The sequence below is a fragment of the Neodiprion virginianus genome, chromosome 6 (genome assembly GCF_021901495.1).
Source record: "Neodiprion virginianus isolate iyNeoVirg1 chromosome 6, iyNeoVirg1.1, whole genome shotgun sequence".
Classification (NCBI taxonomy): domain Eukaryota; kingdom Metazoa; phylum Arthropoda; class Insecta; order Hymenoptera; family Diprionidae; genus Neodiprion; species Neodiprion virginianus.
The window spans coordinates 23,347,680-23,369,028 of NC_060882.1; the positions used below are offsets into that span (position 1 = coordinate 23,347,680).

The window sequence follows — 21,349 nt, forward strand, 5'->3', positions numbered from 1 at the left end:
CTCGCTTTCACAAGACTTAGTGCGCAACACTAGCCCCATCTGACCGATGATTTTCCGTTCATTGGTCGCAATAGCAGAACTGCCGTAGGCTGAATTTCTATAGTAAGATAACTTTAATGCTTAGCGCTCTGCAATATCACAGTTAAATCGGTGTATAACTATACATATCAATATTCGTATTTGCTCAGTACGCGAGTGCTTACTTGTACGATAATCGACTATTTATATCCTGCCAAACTGTTGCGCGCAACAACTGGAGTGTACATTGTTCGACACATTGTTTACGAAGGTAATTTTGCCGACCTGATATTTACTTTATTAATTTATATAATCTAGCACGTACTCAAATTATGCAATCTCGACATACATTAGATAATATATATACATACAGATACATGCCTGCGTGTTAACGGGTCAAGTGTATTGGTACGTGATACGCGCAATATAGTGAGACACTGTTTAGGAACGTTAGAAAAAAGTACATTTTTTCTTTACATGGACTCGCGGCCACAAATTTAAATGCCAGAAAGTATGCAGGTTGTGAAATTTTATAGGTCACGGTAAAATCTAACGGCTATAACTTAGTGTAGTTAGATTTGCATTTCATTAGTGTGAAATTGCGACGAATCATCTTTGAAATAGGATGAAAGATAGAGAAGGAAGGAGAGAGACGAGCTCACGTCAAGAAGAGCAAAGGCTCAGTAGACCTACGTACTTCATTATAATAAGACGTGTCTCAAGTAAATGAGTTCAAGCGTAGATCCTGATCAGGTAAAAATTTGAAATAGAACATAGTACAACGAGAAAAAGACTTCACTCAGAATCTTTTAGCCATTTTTAAACATATTCAGAGTCCTATATATAAATTGAATGAATTGTTGGCGATCGTATATTCGATAATCAAGTTAAGAACTTATTTGATGGGTGTACAGTTTAAATTATTACCGACCGTAAGGGCTTAATTCTTCTGAGGAGTATACGATATCAAATTTCACGCTTAATTCTATGGAGTATTCTGTTACAGCAGTATTTGTTTCTTGTCGAATATTATGCAGGCAACGATAATATAATCGCTGATTTTTTTATTCGAAATCCGGTGAGAAAATTTGAATTAGAAGACGAACCTTACAAAGTTTTAATAGCCTAATTGACTTCTAGTATACCTATATCTAAGAATAGTAGCTCTAACTATGTCGTAGCGCTAAAAAAAAGATTCGTTTAGTTCAAGAATCAAAGTTCCAGGTAAATTTCAAAACGAAGACGAACAATTAAAATTAATAATATATCAGGTTAAAAAAGGATAGTTGAAAGATCTATTTTGTTTGTACAATGGTATTTTGTTTAGAACCAACAAAGAAACAAACGGTTGGCAGGTTGCGGTTCCAAGAATTTTGCTAAATTTGATGACGGAAACTATTCATGTCAGATTAGAATATCCTGGGGTATATAAAACGTTCTCGTATATACGGCCATGCTATTGGTGGAACAAAATGTATCGAGATATTAAAAAATACGTCGTTCCTTGTGACTTGTGCCAAAAGGTCAAGCGTTTAACATAAAATATGGAAGGCAAATATTTAATGGTCAAATTTTACGAACCGAACGAGTTAGTGACAGTGGATTTTTAAGGGCCATTACCTACTTCAATCGGTGGTGTCCAACGTATATTTTTACTAGTAGATGCTTTTTCTAAATACACCAAATTAAATCCCGTAAAAAAGGCGACAACACAAGTTGTAATTAAAGAAGTTCTTGATTCCTACGTTAACGAAATAGATAAACCAAAAATAATATTATCTTATCACGGTACACAGTTCACGTCATCTAAATGAGAAATTGGATTAGAAAGGAATGATATAAAAGTAATTTTTTCTATAATTAGAAGTCCACGAAGTAATCCTATTGAGCATATCATGAGAGATTTAGATCGCATGTTTAGAACTTGATGTTCAGAACACATACACGATGGGCCAAGCGTGTGGAGGATATTGAATCATTTTTGAACAGAACAACTGATTCTAGTATCGAGTTTACTCCTAAAGAACTACATTTTGGAACTAAACCTACCGATGAAATTGAAAAATTAATATCATTTCCGAAAAAATCTCACTTGATGACTCATGAGCGTAAAATTGTATTTTCTTGAACCAGACTGCAAAAAAGTTTTAAGAAAAAACTACGTAAGCAAAAAGATTATTCGAAGCTCAAATTTGTTCCGGATGATTACTATTGATTACGGCACCTAGACAACCTAGTGCATTAAATCACGTAAGGCAGGAATTTTTTCATCTTTTTTGTGGACCATACCGAATATCTAAAGTTTTAGACAATAACGCTTATTGTTTAGGCGAGGTTAATAATTCTGCGTTAAATAAAGGTATCTATAGTCAAATCAATTTAAGGAAATACTTCGGAACAGATAATAATAACTACAAGAAAAAATACGCCATAAGAAAGTACTCCAAAAAACGAGTGTAAAATAATTTTAGACGCAGGGTTATATGTTCTAGATAAAGTTATCTGAAAAAGAAAACTCCTTTTAAATAATATATTTGATTTTATCTCGTAGATTTTAGAACAACCTAAAATTGTTACAAGATTTAGACACGGTTATTTTGAAAAAAGCCTCAAAATTGTTAATACCTGTGAAAGAGCGAAGCTCGACAATTACTTGTTATCATGTGGTAAAATTTATACTCACTGTAAAATAGGTTTTCTTCGGATTGTATGCTGTAACCCATTAATGTGCGGCAGTCTGATATTTGTTAATCAAATGAATTTTTATTAGCTATGGCGTGGAAGAAACCGGATTGGCTCGACGCGTCGTACGTGCAAAAAGTTCTGCGAAATCATGAAAGGGACGAATCCATCGAGGTTTTCGGAATTTCAGTGAAACCAGCAGTGGCCAAAGGGGATAATTATGTTAGCGATATGCATCGTGTCGCTGTAGAATTTTTTCGAGGCCGGAATGATCGTCGAATTCAAGAGACGCGATCTATCATAGTGAAAGTCGCCCCTTGTGACCTTCGAGAAGAATGGGTAACCATCCAAACCTCGCCGATCACTACAATTTTGAAAAGATTACTTTCATCCGCTGTTACTTGATTAACTGTCCAGATAGCGAGTTTAGGAGTTTTCGACATCGAGTCGTCAATGATGTCTGTTACGCTCCCAAAGATGCAAGAAATTCTCGGAAAATTTTCCCCGGAATCTCTGGGTGCACGGTGTTTGTATTATCAGATTGAAAAACCAACGCACATCGTCATCGAGGACCTGACTCAAGATGGATTCAAAATGGCTCAACAGCAATTAGGCCTGGACCTAAACCACTCTGTACTCGCTATTCGAAATCTCGCTAGATTTCACGCTTCTTCGATTGCGCTCAAAGAAAAGGTCAGAGGATGATCTGCACCATGTGCAGAATAAGTAGTTCTTCTAATGATAGATCATTTTTTTGAAGAGTCATTTTGAGCACAAGTTACACGGTTAATTTAGTATGAAAGAATGTAAATTCGAAAAATTGGTGATTCCGAAAAATTAACAACGGAGCCAGGAATCGAATCTGGCGTCTAGATGTGCTTGACCGGAGCCTTACTCCACTAGACCACCTAGCCGCCCTGACTGTTCTTGTTAATTTCTCTCATCACCAGTGAGTTCGAATTTGTTTTCCTGTGCCCGGTTTATGTGTGTTTTTTTTTTTTAGTTGTTAGTTTAGTATGTTCACAACTGACCGGAAACTTTACGATAAAATTTTTTCACATGTGTCAAACTCAGTATCCGAAGGCAATTGCTAATTACAAGAAGGGACTGTTTCACAAGGATCATCCAATCGCGATGAAGCTGTGGTTGAACAGGATCTTAAGATCTCTTGCAAAAGAGACAACGAGTTGGTCTGAGCTGAATCCACAGTAATCATTTGAAATAATTTGACTTAAGTCGGTATCATGTGTCCGAGGTAAGGCATTACTTTGATTATTGAATGATCTGACACTGTTGCTCTTCAGAATTCCAGAAAAACTTTGTAAGCTATCGGACGTTATGTATGAGAAGACATGCGAGGTGGCTCTCTATCGTGAGGATGATTTTAATGTTCTCAATCACGGCGATATGTGGGTGAACAACATGATGTTTCGTTATGATGAACAACAGAAGCCGATAGAGCAGATATTTGTAAGTAAATTCAGGTTATACTACTCTATCGTTTTACACGTAATAATCAGCGGATCATGCGTTATTCTGATTTGCATGCAGGTAAGTCACACCTCTATCCATCTCTTGGTCGTACCTTCTTGAAAAGTGGAAGAACTGATGTTACAGCAATACATTGTGATCAATTTTGTCTCGTCAATTATAGGTGGATTTTCAATTCTGTCATTGGGGCTCACCAGCAGAAGACCTTCTTTACTTTTTTGGCTCTAGCCTATCCGACGACGTTCGAGTTCAGCATCGCGATTTGCTTGTAAGCGAATATCACACCACCTTAATCGTCACAATGTCCAAACTGCAGTGTAAGACGGCAGTACTGAGCTTCGACAATCTACAAGCGGTATTAAAAAAACGAGTTCTTTGCGAAGTGGCTGCCATTGCTGCAACATTACCAGTTGTTGTTTTTGAAGAAAGGGAACCATTCAATCTCGAAGATGTATTAAAAACCAATGCAGAATTTCACCATCCAGGTCATCGTGGTAAAACGTACAGGAAAATCGTGACTAGACTTCTACCGTTGTACAATAGTATGGGGATATTGGACGTGTAAGGGTTTGCAACTATCATCAGGCGCCCCTATGTACTCTGAATAAATGCTGCGATGCCCAAAACAAATATGAACGAAATATCCCCTCCCCAACGACCCCGACCGCCATAACTGACCTTTTAGATGACGACAGAAAGACGTTGATAAAACCCTCTATCTTTCTAACCAAGCTTCACTGTCTCTTACGTAACGCTCAGTCTCTTTCGATGAATATGCGTTTTATCTCTATCCGTTCTATCTAGCTTTCCAACGCTGGGTTCTTTTAATCATATTTCTGGCTCACTTTGCAGCAGGCTGTACTTGGCCCAATAGTGAAAACACACTTGATACAAAGTACAATAGCTCATCTAGCTTGGCAACTTTATTTTACTTTTTCTAAACGTATAATTTGTGGCTCACTTATTGTTAGCAGTAGGCTGTACTAGGGAAAATAGTGAATGTCAATCACAGACTAGTCAGACGATGCGTTCCTGGCTCGCCGCATGTAGCATGCAAAACTGTCTGCAGCAATCTACAGGATTCGAATTGTTGGAAGTATCTGGTATAATCGTTGAATGGGTAGTCGGTGAGGGGAAAAATTTTTGGTATAATATGTATCGCGTGTTTGTGAAATAGCCGTGGGTTGAACGAAGTCACAACGTTGCCGGAAAAAGATGTTACGCATTAAAAGTTGCGCCGCGCGATAAATTTCGAGATAAACGGGTAGGGAAAACCCCAATCTTAGAGAAATGATCCTTCAAAGGAAAAACATAAGAATTTCATAACTAAGTTACAAACACGCTATCGGTCGATACAAAAACCAAAACACGCCGGCAGAATATCCTATGTAAAATACACTTGAAGGATACATTTATTTCTTCACAAAGTTATCGCAACATTTTATGCAATCATTATTTATGGTCATTTATGGCTCTACAACTAGGTGGTGGAAAACAAATGATTGCACAAAGAAACGTCGATAGTGATGGATGTTTTGCCGAGGATAAATGAAACGCTGGCTGTATTAAATATTCCGCGAGTCAATCCACTCTTTCTCCACCTACAATACGAGAAACCACTTTTTTTGATGATGGAATATTTGAAAGCGAATGGTAATGAGATAGCAAATCGTTAAATAGGCCTCAACCTGGACCACCCTTTGCTCGTCATCAAGAATATTGTTACATTTTATGCCTGTTCTCTGGCGCTCGAAGAGCAGGTATAAAAGACCAAACTTTAAAATACTTCAGATTCGTTAATCACATTTGACAATTATTCTAGCAAAGTGTTACATCAGCATTGATGAAGCGAAATTAGGATCCATAGCAATCTGAAATCACAAAAAGAATCCACCACGCACACGTATACGTTAACTTATTTTTCTTTTTTTTTTTTTTTTTTAACCCTTCCATAAATGGATTTTCAACTCTTTCATCAAGCTTCACCAGCTGCAGACATTCTCCAATTTTGCTACAAGTCTGTCGGATGATGTAGAATTAAATTACCGTGAAAAACTAGTCCTCGAGTATCACGTCTGGTTGACCAGCACGATGGCAAACCTCGGGTGCAAGACGAAGGCAACGACGACCGAACTACGACGACTTGCGTGATACGCTGCAAAGACGTGCTTTCATTGAAATGCTTTTGTCCTTCACATCATTGCCGAATATGATGAAAGATAACAGTGAAAGAATGAAGCTTGCCGATCTAGTTTCACAAGGTGTACATTTTGACAATCCAGCCCACCGTGAAATTCGATATAAACAGATTATGACTGGGCGTCTACCGATGTATGACAGTGTGTGGCTCCTGGATTCATGAAATTATCGCGGAATTAGTTTGTGTACAAATTTTGCGTGTGCCAAAAATATAAATTTCATCGCACTAAAAAATACCGAAGCTTGAAAACTATTGCATTCCTACGGTGTATGAAAATACAGTTGTTACAAGAGTGACGGAAGGTTTTATCAATCAGTAACTCTCAGACGTTTCAACGCCTGATCCTTATGCCACGAGATACGTCAGGCAAGGCCATGCGTTCAACGAATAGTTTAATTGTTCCCGAGAAATTACATTATTTCATTAATCATTTTTTTATCAGGTGTGTTTTTTGTCTCGTCGTAGTCATTAATTGGCGATTCCGTTTTTAACTTTTTTTTTTATTCCCTATCTTGACAAGATTATACGACTCGCAAATTTTAGCCAATTGCACTGCCTTCATCCTCAAATCACACAAGCGTAGTGGGGATATATGTGCAGTCACGTGTAATCTTTTATCGAGTGCATGATTTATAAATACACATTGAATCAGTACTTGCCATTTTATCATCATCGTAAAGCTTATACCCGTAAAAACAAAGAAGTCGTAGTCTCGTCTACCTGATAATTTCAATATAAGGTCACTTTGTTTTACCTTCTTTCCCGAACGTGACCCTAGTCAGTGTCAAACGAATAAATAAACATTCTGCCTAATAATCTTTGTGCGTACGATAATTACAAGGTGCTGTGACGTAGTGGCGGGCTGTTTCGAGGAGTCCGAAAAAACAAGTGAAAAAAAATCTTTCAAGATTCGTATGAAATTGCTAGACAATTTACGTGGATTGAAACTGTATCTGATAATTGATTCTCCGCTCCATGATCTGCTCCCACCGCACACCCATGGCTTAGCCTTGAACGTTGGCCGCATTCGCGAAAGACTTGAATTTTCAACCGACTGGCAGGATGCGTACGCCACATATCGCTCCGATCCTGTGTCGGCCGAATGAAATCTACTCTACCTACGGTAGCACTATATAAGAACTAAGAGAAGGCGAGAACTCGTTTCATTGCAAAAGGAAGAACCGGACGCACCGCGATACTGCATCGTAGCTTTCGTGTTTTGCATGGAATCCCGTTAGTGATTATCATTTTGTGCCAAGGATTACGTGTATTATTTGTATTTCGAGAACACAAATTATTAATTACCAATCAGAGGTAAGAGCTTACATTAAAACGAATTCTATTTTTTAATTCGAATTTCATTCTTCGCAACATCCATGTAACTTCTTCCAATCAATGATCATCTAGTGAATAGTTGGCAAAAATTTAATTTGACAGACCGTACATTGACATCAGGACGCAATAAGCGCTCCACTCGGTTGTTAGGATTGAGTACAGAATATTAACGAAGAATTAAATATTTGCTTGCCCAGTTCATGTACAATTCTGAAAAAAATTTCGAAGTATAAACAAGAACTTGGCAGCAAAAATCTGAAATTATTCTGCTAACGTTGCAGGCATTGTAACGAGAGACAATTATTGTCGGAGGTGTAATTTTTATACTGTAGCATTGATGTTTCGCGAGTCAAGATTAATAAACTTGAATTTATAATTTAATAGTTCATTGCACTGCAATACCTCAGTTTGAATATTATAAGCAATTATATTTTTCTGTCTGTATGCTCGCTTTCTCGTAATACATACGCGAAATAAATGAGTTATTGTCAACGATATGTGAACAAAAAATTAATCTTTCATTCAAATGTGGAGACCGTTCCGAAATAATGAACTACACCAGAATGTGCAGATAAAATGTCATGTAGACTTATTATCGACCAGTTTGCCTGACACAGATACGCTCTAAAAGAATTTCCGTCTGGCTGAATTTAGCTTGACTATGCAACGTAACTGGTTTGCATTGATAAACACTATAACGTCATTCTCATTTTTAAATTCCGTTCGCGTCAGAGTCACTTGTCTAGCATTTTAATAGCTGTTAACCGGAGAAGAATTCATCGTGGAAATTTTCCAGTGACGAAAATGGAAATTCTAAACTGGTTGAACCCGACTTTCATACAAAAGGTACTGCGAAAAACTGAACAAGATGACTCAATCGAAGTATCTGACATAAATGTGAAACCCGGTACGTCGAAAGGGGACAATTACCTGGGAGATCTTCTTCGCGTGAATGTCGATTTTTTACGAAGCAAAAAACATGAAAAAATCGCAGAGACAACATCCCTGATTGTGAAAGTGGCCCCTCGTGGTGACTTTCGCGAGGATTTGGTAAACAAATGAGACTAGAGTTTCACATTCAAAGCATACTTGTAGAGAGAAAGAGAGAGAGAGTGTTAATTTTTCGTTTTATCATTAACGTAAAGTTTTGAACAGGTGAGGAGCGGTAAATTGTACGATACGGAAATCTCGATGCTGTCGAATACTTTGCCTCGGATGGAGAATACTCACGTCGGAGTTGGCACGATATCGTTAGCTCCACGGTATATTTATTCTCAGATTGAAGTACCGATTCACCTGATAATGGAGGACTTGAAGCTAAAAGGGTTACGGATAGCTGATCGGCATGCGGGTCTTGATCTGGAGCATTGCTTGGTCGCAATCCGGAAGCTTGCCGTTTTTCACGCTAGTTCGATAGCTCTGCGAGATAAGGTGCGTCTATACCAATGTTCTTGTAGTTGTTAATTTTTCGATAAACTCCTAGAACTCAAGTCCAATCTAGTCTACTGCCCTGACCATTTCGACCCACCAATAACATTGCCCCGATAACTTTACAGTATGACAGAATTCTGTATAGGTAAGAAATAAAATGTCGGCAAACACGATGACTTAAGTTTTTTCCACGATGAGATTGATTTGTTATGTGTAATATCATGGATCGAATTTAAGGATCCACAAGCACTGATGAGATACGAGAGAGGATTGTGCCACGAAAGTCAGCCAGCGTCGTTAGTTGCATTCGTCAATGGATGTGCGGAAGCTCTCGGTAAACAAGTGGTGAAATGGCCAGAATTGAACCCACGGTAATCGCTCTCTAACGAAATTTGTTTCTTACGTTACATATGAATATTAGTTAAATTTTTTTAACAAAAATTATCCTTATTTGGTAGGATTCGGGAAAAACTTGTGAAATTATCGTCGGTTTTTTACGAAAAAGGATCGGAAAGCACTCGATTTGAACAGGACGATTTCAACGTCCTTAATCATGGAGATTTTTGGGTGAACAATATGATGTTCCGATACGACGAACGAAAAAAGCCCGTCGACGCGATATTCGTAAGTTGAGATCGATGCTGTCGTTGAATTTCGTTTCAGTGTTCGTATCTTGCGTGAAACATCAAATATTACACGAGCGTTTGTTTCATCGTATCCTGAATTGCAGGTGGACTTCCAACTCAGCAAACACGGCTCACCGGCTATAGATCTGCTCTACTTTTTTGGCACGAGTCCCTCCGACGATGTCAGAATTCACCACCGCGATTTACTCTTGCGAGAGTATTACGCTTCGCTGACCGCCACCATGGCTGATCTAAAGTGTAGCACGGAAGCACCAGGCTTCGACAAGCTACAAGAGGCGCTACGAAAACGAGCTTTCTACGAAGTGATTGCGTCCTTTGTTATACTGCCGCTCGTCCTAGTTGAAGTTGAAGTACAGAAGGGCTTAGACGAAATAATAAAGCCGGATGGGACGCAGGAGAATCCGGGATTCGAGAGCAAGATATACCGGAAGGTCATGACGAGAGTTCTACCATTGTTCGACAGCATGGGATTACTGGATGTGTAGCCGTGCATAATTATTACCGTGAATCCGTTGCTAGTTTTTCACCGATACAATATATGGAATGTTGAACTATATAACAGTAATAGTGATTATCTTTAACCAAATCGTCATTCATTTATTTCAATCGATGATTATCTTTCCATTATTCACCAATTTTCGGCAGTATTTTAACATAGAGGAGTATTTAAATTTCGATTACAGTAGAATGGGGAAAAGTAATTTTGTGCTTCGACTGTAGAACATTGTTTTAAAAAAATATACTTTGTATCTGGTGGTTTCAACATTGACATTATGCTTTCATTGAGTGTACAATTCATCGACATTGGTCATTTACGGCCGTTCAAGTGGAGTACGTGATAAGCGAAGCTTTCGGAGCATATGACGCAGTTAAGACAAGTCAGGACTGCAGGTTTCAGCGACTATCGATGTAAACTGATAAAGATCTCGGTCAACATACATCATCAGTAAACAAATATTTGTCGGGACGTGTTTACTACAGAATTCGCGTGTTCTTTCACTCAGGCTTCTGCCTGCTCGAAGCGATTTATTTATTGATGTAACACTCTCTCGCACACACACCCACACAGACACGCACCGCATGCATACCAGCTTACGTATATAACTATATACATATGTAGGTACAGCATAGAAACAGACCTTTGCAATTCAGAGTCAAGAACAACGCCACACGTGAAAATTATCGTTGATTAGGTGACACGAAGGCTACAGTGACTTATAACCCGGTACATGCTTTCATTACGCTCTGTTATTAGACGGAATTACAGTAGGACCATTAAAAAGATATTTAAAATTATGTTTGTCTTGAAATTCTAAGAAACCGTGTATCAGTAGACGCGTCAATCTACAAGAACAACTAAAGTCCTCCCGTTTCGTAGCTCCGCATGGTATGCAAACCGTTACCACGGTCAGTTGTCATTTACAGAATGAAAAGCATTACAACTTAATTACTCTTACTCTTAGCTTACATGAACGCACTTACGATTTATTTAGTGAAAGATAAAATTATGCTTCAAATATTTCTGTTGATATTTTACTTAGCGCGGAAAAGAGATCAGATATAAATACATAATTCGTTCGTACAGCTGAAATGAAACAGCGGGCGTACCAACTGCAGCGATGCTCTAACCGTTTGCTGGTAATTTAATTTTGTTGTACGATTATTTGCACCACCTGTAGTTTATGCAGCACTATTTTGAGCAAAATAAATTGATACAGGTATAATTCATAGACAAAGAGCGGAAAGACGTCGACGACGCCTCTCTCTTTCAATACAATTTACGTAGCGCGCAGTCTGTCTCTATAAGTCAACGTATCTAACTGACTCCAGATTGATTTATCGAGAACAAATGCAGACACATTGGCACCATTCGTCGTATTGCACTGGCTACGCGGTGTAACGTTCACTGAATTGTGTCAGAAGCGACTTATTGCGTAGATACTTGATCTTATACAGGTGTATAAGGAAATTTCAGTACACCTTATCTTCGTAGATTGAACTCATGCATACAATCTTATCTTACGATACGCGACTGCGAACTAAGGCCGGGCTTGCGACTTGTCCAAGAGCTTCGCTCATTGAACTGGGATCAAGCTCCGTTCTGAATGCAAACTGCGTAAGCTGTTGAGCCGGACCTTGGCAGGAGAAGTCGAGGAAATGAAAGGAGTGCACGTACAATATACACTAGCCAATAATAGACAAGTACTTGCTGCATTCGTTGAAAAATATCTCACTAGCTAATTGTTGTAAAAAGTAATATTTTCTTAGCCGGCGTACATACATGCAAATACCACGGTGAATGTAAGAGTTTATCTTACCACGTAGTGTCACAATTTTCTCAAAAGAATAAATCAAAAAGAAGTAAGCAAAATTACCGAGCTTTGTTGCTAAAATATTAAACGCGAGGTTTTCTGGGAAACTTTTAGAAGTGGGGTAGAAAAATGTCAAAGACCAAAAAGTCAAAAACGCACTTACAGTTAAAAACGTAGAAAGATCAGAAATACAAAAAGACGACTTGCAGAAAAATAAAAATTAAGAATGCAGAAATGTATAAATAAATTTGATCGCCAATATTACGGAAGTGCAAAATATTGAATTGAGAAAATACCGAACATTGAAAAAGTCGACTTTTCAAATGTCAGACTCGTGCCTTTGTCGAAAATCTACGAATCCGAATTTATCAATAACACGACTAACCAAAGACTTGAAAGATCGAAATCCCGGGACCCACTAAAGACAGAATGGCCCAAATACCGAAAGTTTGGATAACGTCAGACCCATATATTCTCTGCAACGCCGCACATATCCGATGGCCGGTGTCTAGTGCCATCTAGCATAAGTCTACGTACCTATGACAAACGCACATCTACATTTTGCACATCGTAATTCTACTCCTTCGAAACTTTGATTGTCGACAACTAATTTTTTCGGTTTTGCTGCTGTTGTAATTATCAGCCTCTCTGAATGTTTAATTTCGTAACTCTCATTTTTCTACATCTCCACATTCTGTGCTTTGGTCATTCGAAATGCCGACTGTTCTGATATACTTTTTCGGATAAGAGAGCATTCGGTTAAATGAACGTTCGGGAAAACAATTATTCTACAGGGTGATTCATCAAAAATCCCACCTTCGGTACGCTGATTATTCGATGTTTTGAAATTCGTATCTCGAAAGTTTTTACGGCTCACAAACAAATGCGAAAATCGTACGACAGAAATAATCGCGCATAATAATGTTTCGATCATTACAACCTTTCGTCATATAAATGCCACCTAAATAAGAAATGTTAGTTGACCTAAAACCCGAAAAAGCGATAAAAAAAATATTAAAGACGAAACGAATGATAATTTTAAGGTCCTGTTTTCATTTAATTAGCATGAGATAATAGGAGAAAAATTCCATCCCTTGAGTCAACAAAGTCAGATAAAGCCCCTGACGAGCAGAGGCAAAAGTTGAAGAGCAAAAGTGTTAAGCTGACTTAAAATTTCTCTTCAAGATTACAGACATATATATATATATATATATAGGTGCAGTTATATCATGAAGTTTTGATAAGCCAAATCGCTTGAGCTTATACTTGAATGTTAAAAACTGATTGCCTTATAATCGAGGAAGAATATCAAAAGATTACTTCAATACACGTACGGGATATTTCAATTCTTGTAAAGGCACAGATAATAATACTTTCGTTCAGAAGTTTGTCATATAATTGTTATAGATTCTTATTATTAATAATAATAGAATGAAATACTTCGAATTTTCGTTTCCTCGTACTTTTGGATACAAAGTTACCCAAACAACTAAATTGTTCTCATCAAGACTCTGATACCGGCAAATTGCATATCAACGTCTAGAAAGTAATTAACGCTGTTAGTAATTACACCATCTGGTGGGCAGCCTTCCGCGTTAATTCTAGTCAACCTAAAATAATTAGAATCATACACCTGAACATCAGCGGAGGTGTGAACTTCAGTCCAATGAGGCTGCTTTACGTTTAATTATAAAAGCCAAGCACTTGAATGACACTGTTCAGGAAATATTGAAGCCATAATCTTCTAGTTTTTGATCATGAATATTTTTCAAACAAGTCTCACAGCAACTTTGACCAACCTTCTGAGATTACGGCCGAGAACATATTATCTTGTATCTTGAATCGACGATACATGGAACTAAATTTCATGATCAAGTGTTAGTTTTAATCAAAAATACCCAATTTCTCTGTCACGCTCTCTCCAGTCCATCTCCTTTTCTCTCTCACGCAACAATCACGGTGAGTGACTTTTGTTTACTAATATACAGTAACACTTTTCGGAGTGTTTCCAATACATTAACGAACACAGCCATAGACATCGAGGAAATATTCGAAATAGAGACGCCGATGACGTTGGCTACTTCAGTAAAAATGAATCAGCTACTCTTTGACGGATCGGTGCTAAGTGCAGAAGTATTTTACTCAAATATAAAAGGTCCCGTCATCATCATCCTGAATACTTTTGCCCTTGAAGAATTTCTGATGACCGAAGGCAAGGCACTACTTGACTTTGGAATGCGATTTCAAATAACAAGAAATTTCGCACGATTTCATGAAAATTCTTTGTGAGATTTTATATTCTTATATGTGAAACATCCAAATTGCGAAGAGGATGATAGTTATTATCAGTGAGAACAAATGATCAATAATTTGAATTTCCTACAACTATGGCATTGAAACGTAGAAGCCTTTTGCCATCACGGAAACATGTTTCAAAAGAACTAATGCCGTGCCTGTTCATGAAATCGATTAATTATCAGTGATTCTTCTTCAATCATAGACAAAAATAGCCATAGACCTTTGACATAGGCTCAAATCAATCATTGTGCACGGTAATGCGGAAAAAGTTTTAAAATTCAGCCCTCAAATTATTGAAAAAAAGCAGTTGGAATGTACAGCAGCAATAGTAGGTCAAAAAAAAGAGAATATTATACTCATATTTTTATTTTATTCCCACACCACTACATGTAAAATGCTAATTGAAAATAGACTCGTCGGTGTGCCAGTTGAATTTGTATCGCATTATTATAGTTTAGCGAAGTTTCGACGGCCGGGACTCTAGATCCTATTGAATGGTGCCAACTTCCGTTCAGTTTGCAGGTATTGGTAAGTGGAATAAATTGGCTTGATTAGATAATCGAAACGTTCCTTGAACGGTGTTAGTTGAAAGTTTGCAAACTTTCCGCTAAATTGAATGCAATTTGAGTAACAATGCAGCATGAAATTACATAAAATTTCATCAACGAATAAAAGTGAATGTCAATATTTACCGTACCGTTTAACAAACGGTAGTTAATACCATTATACCATTAGTCTGTCGAACCGGCAGCCGGGTAAATGACTTCCAACATTTCTGGGTGGAATTCTAAATGAGAGAACGCGCATTCCTTAGAAAACGTCGTCACCCCGCACATGTTACCGATAATCCTCTCCTAGGACGATTGAATCGAGGATCTCAACGACCCGGGCCTTAATGGCAATAATTTAGACTAGCCCTCGTTGCGATCCAATAAAATGTTTATAAATTTATATCTTTAAGGGAAGAATTCCTCCACTTCGTGATGTTGAGTGAGAATAAACAAAGATGTGCAAAGCCCTTGAAATACACGCGTATAAAAATAACATTTCCGTAATTAACGTTTCGTGTGAGATAAAAAATAGAACGAATATTGCAATTCAAGTGAAAAGGTATTTTTCTAGTCCTGTAGAGGGTGTGAAGTGAATTTTGTTGACAATTTATGCGTTGAGTAATTTGAATATCCAGGTACCACGCGAACTGCGTCGGTGAAAAATGGTCATTTCACAATTCCACTTTCAATACAGGTAATATAATTGGATCGAACGAGCGCTGAATTTATCGTTCTAGTTAATTGCATCAGTAAAACGAATGTATGGTCGAGTTTAGGCGAAATACGATGCAGAAACGGGCACCACACTGCAACGGGAACGGTGGTTATTCTACGTAAATTCTCTCACCCTCTTTTTCCCTCGCTCTCTCTCTCTCTCTCTCTCTCTCTCCTCTACCTCTCTTTTCCTATATACATCAATCCGATACTTTCCATCGTCTAGTACTCCCGCAGTCTTCCGGGAAGTTAGATTCTCTCACTCGGACAGAATTTAAATCGAATCATTCAACTACAATCTATCCTAGTAGCCCGGTAGTTTAGTGAAAGGTTAGGACTAAAAAGTCAGTACGATATCGCGAAATGATAGGAATTAATTGCGCCACAAATAAATTGCAAGTAAAAACTGTATACCGACAGTAAAATAATCACGCTCACCTAGTCAATTTCACTGTCGGTCACAAAAGAATCGGTACGTTAATTTGCATTTTGAAATACGTTGATTGTATCCCTGGATAGGAGAAAATTGCTACCATGTGAAAATTGACAGTGTTCTTAGGAAAACAACGTGGAATAGGAGACGCACGGTTCTATAGGCGTGGAGCTCGGTGGCAGCGATTAGAACAGATAAGAGACAACTATCGGGTCGAGGGGAGAGCTGATTAACGGATCAAGCGAGAGTGTCTATCCTACGGCAGAAGATCCCGCTGCATCTGACGGCGATAGAAGGGTTAGTCAAGGGTGAATAGAAGTTTGCGCTTGGCGTCGAAGACGATCGTATAACGGGTGAACGAGCCCGTTGAACTTGACGGCGTCGTTGTCCACCAGTCCATTGTATTGACACCAGGCGAAGTCGACTTTCCTGCCATTATAGGAGACCCCTGGTGCTTTCGAGCTTTTGAAAGGCGGACGGAGACCTCAGCGGTTCCTCGTTTACAGGATCTCAAAACTGCGCCAGCTGCGTCGAGAATCATACGAAAAATAAGAGCGCGGCTGCAATGATTTACCGAAAATTGAAATTTATCTATTTATTTTTACAACGCCTAGAATAAAATACAGCCAATCCCGAGAGCGCCCTCGAGGACGCGAGGTACGATTTATACGTGCAGCTCCTTATCTTCGGAACCCCTATTTTTAGCCCTGTACGGAACCCAATTTTTCGGGAATAATGCAAGGTAGATACGTCGGTGGTTCTTTAACGAAACCGCGACTTCACCTGCAGACTTCGATTTTGAAAATGGCCCTGATTATCCGGTATTGAATCGACCTTGAAGAGCGTGTTTGTATTCCCGGAACTTTTCGCTGGAATCTTGAAGCAATTAGGAAATACTTGAAACGTCGATTTCACAAGCAGGCAACGGCTATACATCCTGGGATATACGTCCGCCTTTCCGCGGCAGGTACTAACGCTGTTCTAGGGCACTGAATGGCCTGAGTCGGACGACGGCGGTATTTAATTGAAAGGCTATAACTATGATTAAACATTCCATCGTCGTTTTTATCGGAACGTCGATTAATTGCTTTTTCCGATGCTTTCGATTAATGGGAACACCTAATACTTTGATAACCGTTACAGTACATCGGGTGAAAATGTCTCGATCACGTGACTTTGAAGTATCGTGGAAAATATATAATAGTTGCACGCTGATTCACGGACAAGGAAGATTATGAGTGATAATTTGAATCATTGGTTATTCCATTAGTCAACATTCATAGAGGTACCGATATTCGAACTTTTGTTCTACTTTTGAAGATCCCAGTTTTACGGTTATCTTAGCAAGATTAAAGTTTCATCCACGGTAGGTATAAATTTAGGTAGAAACACGTGCATTACGCGAATTAGCAATTAAACACATGCACCCAGAGTAGCCGTTAAATTTTTCAGTAGGTGGGTATGCTCGTCTAATGAGATTTAATGGAGTAATGGATAAGATGAATATGCCGGAAATACGTACCGCTATCAGCAGAAAACTCAGAGCAGGTGTAACCGTACAAAAGAAAAGGACAGTAATTAATGAAGGAACTTTGTATTGAAACTTCTCTTTCATAATTTACAGATTCCATATCGTCAATGGATACTCAATACCAATTACTGAATATTTGATTTCTCTGCTTCAATCGCTTTTTCAAAAAATTTCTACCAAATGTAAGAGCTGGTAATATTTCTCTCATCACGTTATCTACGAGATCGTAAGCCGGCGGTTTTAAGTGCATGCAATTGTCCCTCAGATTAATCCAACAACATATTTTAGATCCGTAATTACTTTAAATTTGTCTGTCAACGGTGTTAGGTATGCTAATAATCAACAGCATGTTCCGACTTGCACAAAGCAACGCAAGGTCGATTAAAATTGGTGAAACTTTTACTTGTTGCGTGACGTCAAGGCTACAGAATATCACGCAATTATTATCTCCACACTTATCACTGTTCTCATCATCTGCCACGAAATTTCAAATAAAAACAACGTCCTTCGAAGATTTCGTTACGTGATTGTAATGGAAATAATTACATAGCTCAATCATGGCAAAAATTCTCCGACTGAAAATGAGAAAAGTAAGATATGAGACGAGGATACCCTTGTCTCCCCTTGAGACTGACACCTCCGGATGACGCGAAGGTCTGAGAGAGGAAATACGTTAGATGCAATAGTTGTCCACACGTACCCTCCCATAGTTGCGACTCGGAATCTTGCCAAGTTTCCGAGACAAGTTTCGCAACCCTCAAGAAACAGGTGAAAATATACGGTGGATATTTTCTTTTATCATCACGGCGCCTATAGGTATAAGAGACCCTTACATCATTCCTGACCAAATATCGCGTCACTTGCCCCTTTGGGATTGCCCAAGGAAGTGGAAACGACACCCTTAGTCTCTGACATCGTGCCGTTCTCCTCAGGGTACTCTTCGCCGCGAGTTCCGTTCACCTTTTTTCTTCTTCTGGCTGTTCTTTGTTTTTATTTTCTCATTTTTTTTATTCCATCTCGAATAGTCCATACGTCTTGTCACCGATACACTATCGCATCGACTATATAATCTATCATGACTGTGTTCCTCGAACTGATCTAGAGAGTTTTTTTTTTTTTTTTTCACCGTTGTTTTTCGTTATTTATTGCACGCGGCTTATCGACTCATTCCACCGCATTGGCTTAAGATCACGAACGACGGCCGTCTACTTCTATTTGGTCGAGATAATTAGTTACTCGGTACTTTGCTACTGTTTTAAAAGGACACCGCGTTGATGAATTCTTTTCTTCAAACGGCTTCTCTGTTTTATGTCTTTCACGGATACTTGCAACTTTAATGGGTCCTTGTCAAGTGGTTGCTATTATTCTCGTCATGACGGGCAGAAAAAAGGTTAAAAAACCACAATCTCGTAAGAATGTCAACTTCACCACACCACTGTGCGACTGAATAATCATCGTAGTTATTTAAGATGATTTATTATGGGCAATTCAAAGAAATACTCGGATCAGTGTATAAAATTCGGGCGCTCGGACCGTTTCGAATATGAAAGATCGATCAAACCGATACTGTTAGACGCAAATCTATAACGTCTAATAACTTCTCGAAAGTCATCAAAGAGCGAAGAACGCGACGTCAAGTTTTCAAGAAGTGAAGTAAAAGGAAAATTTGATCAGACCCTTAAATTTATTCAACTCGAAACTCTGAATACGGCAATTCGCGGGTACTTGAGGACCTGCAGAAGCTTTGACGGCGGTCTTTTTTGTCCCAATGTTTTTCTTCTTCTGTCCAGGTCAGCTTTCAGCCCTCGTTTTATTCCTCCTGAGTCATGGGGCACCCTTATTTCGTCGGTACCAGTTTCGTCTGTGAACGCTTAGTCTCGAGGAGAAAGTTCGACCTTTAGAAGGGTAGCAAATCCCTCAGAGATGACTCGGCAACGTTTGAAATTCAAAACACCAACGTGTAGCGCCGGAAAGTTACAAGGTTCAAATTCTTCTTTATTTTTTTCTCATCCCTCTATCCCGTCCCGTCCCGGCATTTTGCCCGCAGCTCAATTGAGTAAACCAAAAGTAATGAACGCGGTACTCTCGACAGGATTAGCTTTTCTTATCACCGCGGTCTCAGTTATCTCCCAGCTTTATCGCACGAGTAAAAACTCCGGCTTTCGCCATTCCGCATTACTCGTAAACCTGCACCATTCGGTGTATGATTGTAGACCGCGTAATTAAATTGTTCACTGTTCGTCAGACTCGCCTGATCCTTCAACGGTACGAACGTATTTATCGGGGTCAAAAGCATCGACGACGATCCTGCTCCTTCGTATCAATCATAACTTCCGCAGTTCGCGATCCTCCGATTCACCAAGGAATCAATAGAAGCTCAAGACAGTCGATATATATTAGCGATAGCAAAAGTGATAGCCAATTTCGCAGACAAATATGCTAATACATCAGCGCCATTAGTCAAACCTGCAGGGAGATTTCGTGTATAGCAAACTCCGTAACCACACAAGGGGTGGATGACGCTGATACGGCCATTCATATTTTGCCTATACCTATTATTATACGGATATTTTCCTTATTCCACATGGGTAAAAATCTTTCACTGAACCAGCAAATTTTTGTGTTAATATAGTCACAGAAAGAGTTTAGCTGTCGACGCAAAAACTTTCAAAAACTTAAACATCAAAGGTTTTCCGAGTATAGCCAAGTGGAGTTTCAACGTAGCTAACCAAATTTTCTTGCTGTGACCATATTACCTATCATTAAAATTTACCGGCCCAGCCAATTATTTTTTCCGTGCAAATCTGTTTTCAGTGATGCGAATTCGTGACTTGGGCGAAAATGAAACATCAGTGAATATCATTCAGTCCATCATCCGATCCTGAGTAAGGAGATACTACCAAGTTGATTACAGTGTATACTGCACGTATCGATTTTAGTTCGAGGTGGTGAAACTTTTCGGCCAAAAACAATCGTTGGAAGTTGAATTCATTGGAAGTTAATTCCAGACGTTCCGGGCCTTCAATCAACTCGGATTGACTATGCCTGTTGGGCGGGGGGGATGATGGGATGGATCGCGACAAATGAGTCAAATTAATCACAGCGATTACTATCTCCGATACCAAAACAAGCCACCATTAATCTGCCTCCCCCATAAAACACCCGCGCTGCATGCCCTTACCCGACCGAATATATATTCGTAGTGCATCAGACGAGTGTCTAATGTCTCCACAGTGTATTCATTGGGTTAAATCACGTGCTGGAAATTACAGATCAGGATAAGGTTTGTGGAATTATCGCGTCGCGTCGCAGCTGCGCAACTACGGTGGCGTTTCGAGCCTGGCAAATCGCCACCTAATGCGAGTCCCCGCAACTTTCGCGTTCTTTTTTTACGCGCATAATACTCCTGCGTTTCCGTGAAATTAGGGGTGATTAAACGTCGCTCGATTCCTCCTTGCCGCCACTTTGCTACCGGGATAACTAACGGCAGTTCTCGATTAGAACTTGTTACGTGCCCTTCCTCTCTCGCGTTAAAGACTTGAAGTTAGAAGCGGAGGACCGTCAATCGGCAAAGTGGGTATAAAAGGTACCTACCTATACCTACCTATCCCCGCCTGCCCTTCAGCGAATATAAACTTTCAAATGCCCGGAAGTTTCGGAGGACATTTCAAGGATTCAAGGTCAATCGATCTCATCCTGTCGCCCC

General features: G+C 39.1%; 3 protein-coding genes across 13 annotated transcripts in view; 2 read left to right on the forward strand and 1 right to left on the reverse strand.

Annotated features, from left to right (window-relative positions):
• The window catches only part of LOC124307950 (hemicentin-2-like), a 297,325-nt gene that overhangs the window by 156,999 nt on the left and 118,977 nt on the right, over window positions 1–21,349 (reverse strand). The gene's annotated exons all lie outside the window — the stretch shown is intronic.
• On the forward strand, window positions 157–20,292 carry LOC124307946 (uncharacterized). Of its 4 annotated transcripts, none has more exons than XM_046770170.1 (7): window positions 157–289; window positions 2,789–3,039; window positions 3,118–3,393; window positions 3,775–3,908; window positions 4,005–4,170; window positions 4,355–4,758; window positions 20,282–20,292. In XM_046770170.1, the coding sequence occupies exons 2-6, from the start codon at window positions 2,791–2,793 to the stop codon at window positions 4,754–4,756; spliced, it is 1,227 nt and encodes a 408-aa protein (XP_046626126.1). In that variant the 5' UTR covers window positions 157–289; window positions 2,789–2,790; the 3' UTR covers window positions 4,757–4,758; window positions 20,282–20,292. The 4 variants fall into 4 exon arrangements, with proteins under 4 accessions (XP_046626126.1, XP_046626127.1, XP_046626124.1 ...); XM_046770171.1 differs by lacking the exon at window positions 20,282–20,292 and adding an exon at window positions 8,834–8,845; XM_046770168.1 differs by lacking the exon at window positions 20,282–20,292 and having other exon boundaries at window positions 4,355–4,817.
• LOC124307947 (uncharacterized) lies at window positions 7,332–10,567 on the forward strand. 4 transcript variants are annotated; one of them, XM_046770172.1, is made up of 6 exons: window positions 7,332–7,705; window positions 8,523–8,776; window positions 8,882–9,157; window positions 9,395–9,528; window positions 9,616–9,781; window positions 9,888–10,567. In XM_046770172.1, the coding sequence occupies exons 2-6, from the start codon at window positions 8,531–8,533 to the stop codon at window positions 10,287–10,289; spliced, it is 1,224 nt and encodes a 407-aa protein (XP_046626128.1). In that variant the 5' UTR covers window positions 7,332–7,705; window positions 8,523–8,530; the 3' UTR covers window positions 10,290–10,567. The 4 variants fall into 4 exon arrangements, with proteins under 4 accessions (XP_046626128.1, XP_046626131.1, XP_046626129.1 ...); XM_046770175.1 differs by lacking the exon at window positions 8,523–8,776 and having other exon boundaries at window positions 7,339–7,705; XM_046770173.1 differs by lacking the exon at window positions 7,332–7,705 and having other exon boundaries at window positions 8,505–8,776.